This window comes from Oncorhynchus keta, chromosome 9 (genome assembly GCF_023373465.1).
Source record: "Oncorhynchus keta strain PuntledgeMale-10-30-2019 chromosome 9, Oket_V2, whole genome shotgun sequence".
NCBI classification, from domain to species: domain Eukaryota; kingdom Metazoa; phylum Chordata; class Actinopteri; order Salmoniformes; family Salmonidae; genus Oncorhynchus; species Oncorhynchus keta.
The window spans coordinates 39,915,834-39,925,973 of NC_068429.1; the positions used below are offsets into that span (position 1 = coordinate 39,915,834).

General features: G+C 38.9%; 1 protein-coding gene across 3 annotated transcripts in view; it reads left to right on the forward strand.

The window, feature by feature from the left end:
- Window positions 1-10,119, forward strand: part of LOC118387772 (protein phosphatase 3 catalytic subunit alpha) — a 31,513-nt gene extending 21,394 nt beyond the window's left edge. The window contains exons 10-13 of one of the 3 annotated variants that reach the window (XM_035776468.2): window positions 1,514-1,598; window positions 2,890-2,987; window positions 4,857-4,883; window positions 8,586-10,119. In XM_035776468.2, the coding sequence (XP_035632361.1) occupies window positions 1,514-1,598; window positions 2,890-2,987; window positions 4,857-4,883; window positions 8,586-8,752 (377 nt within the window). In that variant the 3' untranslated portion in view covers window positions 8,753-10,119. The remainder of the gene's footprint in view (window positions 1-1,513; window positions 1,599-2,889; window positions 2,988-4,856; window positions 4,884-8,585) is intronic. The other 2 variants (XM_035776469.2, XM_035776470.2) reach the window with 2 other exon arrangements.
- Window positions 10,120-10,140: the final 21 nt, after the last annotated feature.

Sequence of the window (10,140 nt, forward strand, 5' to 3'; positions counted from 1 at the left end):
CGGCTGCGTGGTCCATGGTGTTTATACTTGCGTACTATTGTTTGTACAGATGAACGTGGTACCTTCAGGCATTTGGAAATTGCTCCCAAGGATGAACCAGACTTGTTGAGGTCGAAAAAAAAGTTATTGGCTAATTTCTTCTGTTTTTCCCGTGATGTCAAGCAAAGAGGCACTGAGTTTGAAGGTACATCCACAGGTACACCTCCAATTGACTCAAATGATTTCCAATTAGCCTATCAGAAGCTTCTAAAGCAATGACATAGTTTTCTTGATTTTTCCAAGCTGTTTAAAGTCACAGTCAACTTGATGTATGTGAACTTCTGACCCACTGGAATTGTGATACAGTAAGTTATAAGTGAAATAATATTTCTGTAAACAATTGTTGGAAAAATTATTGTCATGCACAAAGTAGATGTCCTAACCGACTTGCCAAAACTACAGTTCGTTAACAAGAAATTTGTGGAGTGATTGAAAAACAAGTTTTAATGACTCCAACCTAAGTGTATATAAACTTCTCACTTCAACTGTAGGTGTATTGATCCAAAGTGTAATAACTTCACCATGCTCAAAGTGATATTCACTGTCTACTTTTTCTTATTTTTACCCATCTACGAATAGGTGCCCTTCTTTGCAAGGCATTGGCAAACCTCCCTGGTCTTTGTGGTTGAATCTGTGTTTGAAATTCACTGCTCGATTGAGGGACCTTACAGATAATTCTATGTGTGGGGTACAGAGATGAGGTAGTAATTCAAAAATCATGTTAAACACTATTATTGCACACAGAATGAGTCTATGTAACATATTCCGTAACTTGTTTATCACATTTTGTATTCCTGAACTTATTTAACAAAGGGGTTGAATACTTATTGACTCAAGACATTTTAGCAATTTTGAAAAACAATTCTACCTTGACATCATGGGGTATTGTGTGTAGGCCAGTGACAAAAATGGAATCCAAGTCAAACCACAACCTGGGGCGGCAGGGCAGCCTAGTGGTTAGAGCGTTGGCCTAGTAACCGGAAGGTTGCAAGTTCAAATCCCTGAGCTGACAAGGTACAAATCTGTTGTTCTGCCCCTGAACAGGCAGTTAACCCACTGTTCCTAGGCCATCATTGAAAGTAAGAATTTGTTCTTAACTGACTTGCATAGTTAAATGAAGGTAAAATAAAAAAATAAATAAAAAAACGTGGCCAAATCACACTTCAGTCTTTAATATCTGTTCTTGCACAATACCTTATCAAAGCTTCTATTGATGCCACATGCCAGCTGAGTATCAGCTGAGCTGTGTGCGTGTTTGTGCGGGTGTTCGACTTTAAAGGAGAGTCAAGACGGACTGATCTACTGATCTAGCATAAATAACTACTCAATAATATTTATAGATCACAATTTACCCATGAGTTTTGATGCACTGCCAGTGTGTGTCGTGATGTGCGTGACTATGATGGGTAGTTTTAGTTTCACCAGTCCCTTAACCCCCCGTCTCTCCCCATTCTGCTCTCTGTCTCTCTCTCAGCTGGAACTTCTGCTGTGAGGAAGGAGGTGATTAGGAATAAGATCCGCGCGATCGGGAAGATGGCCCGCGTCTTTTCTGTACTCCGGTAAGTGTGTGTTTGTCTCTATATGGTTTTATTGATGACGTAATCAACCTCTGTAAAGTTTTTTTTAAATTTGATTTTTACCTTTTATTTAACCAGGAAGGGCTCATTGAGATTTGAAATCTCTTTTTCAAGAGCTTCCGGGCCAAGATTGGCAGCACCAAGTCATTACACAATTACAGACAGACGACATGAAACACTACAAGTAATCTAGTAAAAACCATAGAATTCACAAGAGTATAACAAAATCACAAAACAGCCAATTAATAACATTGACAGGTCAGGGAATCAGTCTCAGGATCATTCATCAGTGATTTAAAAATACCAATCGGGACAAGTTCTTCCAGTTTAAAAGTATTTTCTAGGGCGTTCCAAGACGAGGGCGCAGAGTACATAAAAGCCCTTTTACTAAATTCAGTTGGGACATTTGGAACAGTTAGCAGGATAAAGTCCTGCGAACGAAGAGAGTACCCACCACATTTCTGAACAACAGAAATAGCCAAATAAAATGGTAGTAAAACCAAAATGGCTTTGTAAATAAAAGTATACCAGTGACAGCCTACGAGTGACTAGAGAAGGCCACCAACCCTGGTGCAGTGGTGCATAAGAGTTTTTCAGTTTAAATTAAATCTCAAAGTGCCATGGTAAAGGGTGTCAATTGATCTCAAACACTGAGCGGTGGCATTCATATATAAAATATCCCCATAGTCTAGTAAAGGCATGAATGTAGCTGATACTAGCCCCCTGGCTTCAAAAGAAAAACAGGCTTTATTCCTAAAATAAAATCCCAACTTCAATTTTAAAAGAGGCCGTCATCAATTAAAATTCCAAAATATTTATGAGGTTACAGTCTCAATCTCCTTGCCCTGACCGGTAGTAATGGGTGAAAAGTTCAGAGATTTATTTCTTGCTTTAGAAAACACCATTAGTTTAGTTTTGTCAGTATTGAGGATGAGCTTCAATTGACACAAGATATGTTGAACCGTATAAAAAGCAGTTTGCATGTTCTGGAAAGCTTTTGTGAGAGACGAGGCACAACAATAAATAACAGTATCATCAGCATAAAAGTGAAGTTGCACATTTTTGCCTTAATTATTTTATATAAATGGTGAATAAGAGAGAACCAGGTACAGAGCCCTGGGGCACACCATTACAGACTGTATTGATAAAATACCTGCATACAGATTATATCTGGCCTTGGTTAGGTTCAGCTTTCAATCCAATCTTTCTACGGTGCCTCCCTTGTAACAACCATGCTTTTGAATTTGAAAATGGAATTTGTGTGTGTTGACAGAGAGGAGAATGAGAGTGTGTTACAGCTGAAGGGGCTGACCCCGACTGGGGCCTTGCCTGTAGGAGTTCTGTCTGGAGGACGGCAGACCCTGGAGAGTGGTACGTATACACACCTAAACCTACACACAAACATACACCTACACTCATACACTCTAACCTGAATTACTATGGCATCATGCTTTCTCTTTTGCCTGCACTCAAACCCACCAACAGACAAAATCTTCATCACCCCCCCTCTCTCGTTCTCTCTGACTCACACACTTATACACCCACACTACTAAATCACTCTCTCCCTTTCTCTCCCAGAACGCACACCACCTCTCACTCACACACACCAATCCCTAACCCACATTCTCCGTTAACCGACAAAAAATATATTTCAACCTCGATCAAGCTCTTAAACCAAAAACATTCCTGCACTCCTTCTGCACTAACCACTGTGACTGGGTGTATGTGTGACTGTCACTGTAAATCCTAGTACTCCTGTGTCGGGGTTGAGAGGGCAGGGGGAGGTTGGGGATGTGGTTGAATGATCATTGACTGACTGACTGGATTGATAACAAGTCACTGACTATAGATGTTTAACACTCTCTAAATGCATTGATAACATACACTGCATGGCCAGTATGTGGACACCTGCTCATCGAACATCTCATTCCATAATCATGGGCATTAATATGGAGTTGGTCCCCTTTTGTCGCTATAACAGCCTCCACTCTTCTGGGAAGGCTTTCCACTAGATGTTGAAACATTGCTATGGGGACTTTCTTCCATTCAGCCACAAGCGTTAGTGAGGTCGGACACTGATTGGGCGATTAGGGTTGGCTCGCTGTTTGTGTTCCAAATCATCAAAAAAGGTGTTTGATGGGGTTGAGGTCGGGGCTCTGTGCAGCCCAGTCAAGTTCTTCCACACCGATCTCGACAAACCATTTCTGTATGGACCTCGCTTTGTACCCGGGGGCATTGTCACGCTGAACAGGAAAGGGCCTTCCACAAACTGTTGCCAAAAAGTTGGAAGCACTGAATCGTATAGAATGTCATATCCTGTAGCGTTGAGATTTCCTGTCACTGGAAGGGGCCTAGCCCAAACCATGGAAAAACAGCCCCAGACTATTATTCCTCCTCCACCAACCTTTACAGTTGGCACTATGTATTGGGGCAGGTAGCGTTCTCCTGGCATCCCCTAAATCCAGATTCGTCGATCGGACTTCCAGATGGTGAAGCGTGATTCATCACTCCAGAAAGCGTGTTTCACTGCTCAAGAGTCCAATGGCGGCAAGGTTTACACCACTCCAGCCGATACTTGGCATTGTGCATGGTGATCTTAGGCTTGTGTGCAGCTGCTCGGCCAAGGAACCCATTTCATGAAACTCCCGACGAACAGTTGTTGTGCTGAGGCCGTTTGGAACTTGGTAGTGTGTTTCAACCGATGACAAGACCATTTTTACACGCTTCAGCATTCGGTGGTCACGTTCTGTGCGTTTGTGTCACCTTCCACTTTGCGTCTGAGCCATTGTTGCTCCTAGACGTTTCCACTTCACAATAACAGCACTTACAGTTGACCAGGGCACAAATTTGACAAACTGACTTGTTGGAAAGGTGGCATTCTATGACGGTGCCATGTTGAAAGTCACTAAGCTCTTCAGTACGGGCAATTCTACTGCCAATGTTTGTCTATGGGGATTGCATAGCTGTGTGCTCGATTTTATACACCTGTCAGCAAGGGGTGTGCCTGAAATAGCCGAATCTACTCATTTGAGGGTGTGTCCATATACCTTTGACCATGTAGTGTAACTCACTATAGATTATGTTTAACACTGAATGCATTGAAAACATAATTCACTGACTATATATGATGTTTAACACTCTCTGAATGCATTGATTACTCACTGATCTGGTTCTGTTGGTAATGTTTACACTCTCTCTCTGTATGTTTTGGGCATGGCTCTACTACTCACGCTTACACAGCTACCGTAGAGGCAGAAGAGGCACGAGGTACGCAAGTCATTTGTCATCTCTCTTTCTCTCTTTCTCTCTCTCCCCTCCTCAAAGTTTGAGCTTATTGTTGTTTATGTACATATTACCAACTCTACCTTCAACCCATCAGAGACTAAGGGGGGTTCTACTAAGATATATGGAATTGGTTAAGTGATTTGAAATTTTAAGACCCGTTGAAGTAACCCCCAAAAATATGTAAAACGTTTTTTTATTAATTATTATTTTGGGCCTTACTGCTATTAGCCCATACAAAAACATTGAATAACAGATAGTTCCAACAAAAAGATCAAGTTTGTTTTGAAGCGTCTCCCCTATATCGGAGCGATATTAGAAAGATCAGGAAGTGTTTTGTTTTCTTAAATGTAATGTTTACATGTATTTAACCCCAAATTATTGCCATTAAATAGTCTCTATATATACTGTACTTCCATTAATTTTTGTCAACTGGTACCAGGGACCTACAGACGAATCTTGTGAGGCCAGTGGGCATCCCGGGCAAAACAACCGACATGTACATGTTTGTAAGAGTCATCTTTGCACAGAGGGGTCATATTAGTTTGTCGACCAAACAGTTCGGACCTTACAGACAGAAGTTGGCAGATCAGCTGTACCAACTTCAGCCGAGTCTGACACTTGTGGAGGTCGTAGAGCAAAATAGAGAACGCCATCGTGAGAGTCTCATCTTTCCATAATAGTTTGTAGGCCATTCGGACTAGAGAAGACCAATTTTCGGGATGTCTCATGGTCTGACAAACACTGCTCTAGCTCTGTCACCTTTCACCTCAGATGCGGAAGTGCGACATAGGCAGATGCGGTGGATTGAGTTGCATCCATTTAAAAAGAATTAACGTCTCTAGCTTATTTATTATGCTAATTTGATTTCCCCGGGGGCGCGGACATCAACCTTAGGGGGTTTAAGGTATTTTTTTAACAGGGTTAAGTGCAGTTTTGTGGACAAAATGTTGCCCATTAGTCAGTATTGATCTACATAACCACCATGTAAACAGTGTTTCTCATTTTTTTTGTTAGCTTAACTAGCAACACAAAATATCAAGCTATTGACCTTAAAGTATCAGACTGTTTATGCCAGTTTGCTCCCCTCCACTCCTTCTTTCTCTACCCTCCACTCCCTCGTTCTCTCCCCTGCACTCCCTATTTTTCTCTTCCACCTGGTCTCAATCTCTCTCGTTTGTTTGCCCATGCTGCCTTGATGTTCTTGAAGTAAGTGTCTTACCTCTAACCACCAAGTCTAACAACTAAACCTCTCTCGTCTGAGAAAAAAAGAAGAAACCCACACACTGCTCTTTCTAGTATCACAGTGATACTAGCAAGAGCAGTGTGCAGGTTTCTTCTTTTTTCTCATGTTACCATGCACCTGCAACAAAGAGCTCAGATTGGGGAGTGCCATTTGAATAAAATATCAGACTACTTTACCATGTATTAGCGACTAAACATTACCATATTAAACTACTTTACCATGTATTAGTGACTAAACATGAACCATATTAGACTATACTAGTTTACCATGTATTAGCGACTAAACATTACCATATTAAACTACTTTACCATGTATTAGCGACTAAACATTACCATATTAAACTACTTTACCATGTATTAGTGACTAAACATGAACCATATTAGACTATACTAGTTTACCATGTATTAGCGACTAAACATTACCATATTAAACTACTTTACCATGTATTAGCGACTAAACATTACCATATTAAACTACTTTACCATGTATTAGTGACTAAACATGAACCATATTAGACTATACTAGTTTACCATGTATTAGTGACTAAACATTACCATATTAAACTACTTTACCATGTATTAGTGACTAAACATGAACCATATTAGACTATACTAGTTTACCATGTATTAGTGACTAAACATTACCATATTAAACTAGTTTACCATGTATTAGTGACTAAACATGAACCATATTAGACTACTTTACCATGTATTAGTGACTAAACATGAACCATATTAGACTATACTAGTTTACCATGTATTAGTGACTAAACATTACCATATTAAACTACTTTACCATGTATTAGTGACTAAACATGAACCATATTAGACTATACTAGTTTACCATGTATTAGTGACTAAACATGAACCATATTAGACTATACTACTTTACCATGTATTAGTGACTAAACATGAACCATATTAGACTATACTAGTTTACCATGTATTAGTGACTAAACATGAACCATATTAGACTATACTACTTTACCATGTATTAGTGACTAAACATGAACCATATTAGACTATACTACTTTACCATGTATTAGTGACTAAACATGAACCATATTAAACTATACTAGTTTAACATGTATTAGTGACTAAACATTACCATATTAAACTACTTTACCATGTATTAGTGACTAAACATGAACCATATTAGACTATACTAGTTTACCATGTATTAGTGACTAAACATGAACCATATTAGACTATACTAGTTTACCATGTATTAGTGACTAAACATTACCATATTAAACTACTTTACCATGTATTAGTGACTAAACATGAACCATATTAGACTATACTAGTTTACCATGTATTAGTGACTAAACATTACCATATTAAACTACTTTACCATGTATTAGTGACTAAACATGAACCATATTAGACTATACTAGTTTACCATGTATTAGTGACTAAACATGAACCATATTAGACTACTTTACCATGTATTAGTGACTAAACATTACCATATTAAACTACTTTACCATGTATTAGTGACTAAACATTACCATATTAAACTACTTTACCATGTATTAGCGACTAAACATTACCATATTAAACTACTTTACCATGTATTAGCGACTAAACATTACCATATTAAACTAGTTTACCATGTATTAGTGACTAAACATGAACCATATTAGACTATACTAGTTTACCATGTATTAGTGACTAAACATTACCATATTAAACTACTTTACCATGTATTAGCGACTAAACATTACCATATTAAACTACTTTACCATGTATTAGCGACTAAACATTACCATATTAAACTAGTTTACCATGTATTAGTGACTAAACATGAACCATATTAGACTATACTAGTTTACCATGTATTAGTGACTAAACATTACCATATTAAACTACTTTACCATGTATTAGCGACTAAACATTACCATATTAAACTACTTTACCATGTATTAGCGACTAAACATTACCATATTAAACTAGTTTACCATGTATTAGTGACTAAACATGAACCATATTAGACTATACTAGTTTAACATGTATTAGTGACTAAACATTACCCTATTAGACTATACTAGTTTACCATGTATTAGTGACTAAACATTACCATATTAAACTACTTTACCATGTATTAGTGACTAAACATGAACCATATTAAACTATACTAGTTTAACATGTATTAGTGACTAAACATTACCCTATTAGACTATACTAGTTTACCATGTATTAGTGACTAAATTACCATATTAAACTATACTAGTTTATCATGTATTAGCAACCTAACATTACCATATTAGACTATACATATGACCACTACCTACTACCTTATCCTTTCTCTTTACCCATATACCTCCCTTACCCAGCATCATCCCAACCTAGAGTTGTATCCCCCTTACCCGCTTTATACCCTGCAACTGTGGTGTGTATTGGGTTCCTGCACTGATGCTAAACTCTACATCTCTCCTCCAGCCATCCAAGGGTTCAACCCGCAGCATAAGATCCAGTCCTTTGAGGAGGCCCGAGGTCTTGACAGGGTCAATGAGAGGATGCCCCCCCGCCAAGATGCTCCTCCCCCTTCCAACAACCTTACAGCCAGCGCTCCACCCGACAAGAACGGGACCAACACACAGGCCTAGACACCTGGCCCACCTCCCTCACTCTCTCCCTCTGTTTTTCCCTCTTCTCCCTTTTTCTCTTGTGCCTTTCTCCCTTTCTGCTGTCCTCTCTTTTTTCACTGTCTCCCCTTCCCTCTTCTTCTCCTCTTCGTCTCCTCTCTTTTCTCCCTCTTCCTCTCCTTCTCTCCCTCTTCTCTCTGTGAGGGGCAGTAGGATGGGTCTTTCTTACTTGGCCTCCAGAGAATCAGTCCAACATCATGTTTATTTATTTCATCTAGAATGAATCTAATGTCATCAGTTTAAAAGTGGATCTGAACAAATGACACATGATGATTAAATCTACAGTGTACATTTCTATAAATGATACATAACGATTCAATATACAATGTACATTTCTATGTAGACTGGCCCTAGGCTGGGGCTTCACTGCCGTATTAAATAAAAGGCAAATCCATTTTGTAATTTTGAGTTGATATTTGGGATAATATTCAGAACACATTTTTATCTGTTACTACTTTGTGTGCTTGGCAAAAGAAGACCTGTGCTGTAACTCATATAAAGGTCTTTACTCATCTAAGATATAAAGTATCTCGGCTATGGTACCTAAAATATGAAGTACCTACGCTATGGTGCCTAAGATAAAGTTTAAAGTACATTTGCCGTGTCTGTTTGTGTCCCACCCAAAAAGAGCAAGCAAGAGCACTTGAGTAAAAAATAATAATCGATTGGAACCTCCATTGCATTAAATCCATCCTTTCTTATGCCAATGATAGTGTGACAGAGTATTGACATTTATATTATATATGTACATTATAAATGTTCCCTTCTCTCAATGTGATTTTGACTTTGTTTTTATTTTTTTTTTATTTTTACGAAAAGTAGAATTAGGCGTTATACCTAGATCAGCCGGGGGGGTGTGAAGTAAAGATGAGAGTTGTCTCTTTGCGAAGATGTCAGTTGGTTACCAGTGGAGGAGTTGAAGATTGTGTGTGTGTGTGTGTGAGAGAGAGAGCAAAATGTATGAAAGGTTTGTGTGTGGAGAGGATGGGTGTAGGTGGATGATGACTAAGTGGAGGTGAGTCGGCGAGACGAGTGGCTGTTTGGAGTGTGGGTTTTTGGTTGTGGGGGAGGGGGGCGTTAATAGAGAATGGTGTTGTGGAGGTGTACTGTATGTAAGGGGGTGGGAGAGGGGGGCCGGGGCCTCATTTTGTTTCTGACTTCTGTTCCAGCTCCTCAACATATCTCACAGAATGTACAGAGATTGTTTAATCAAGGTTTTTCTTAATAGCTGAATAAAAAAGTTTGTTTTTTTGTCAAGTACTTGTACTGCGAGGCCTCTGATTTCTGTAGATGTATCACTCCATTCAATAAAAACTGAAAATGAACAATTTTGATAACTTGTAGAATTT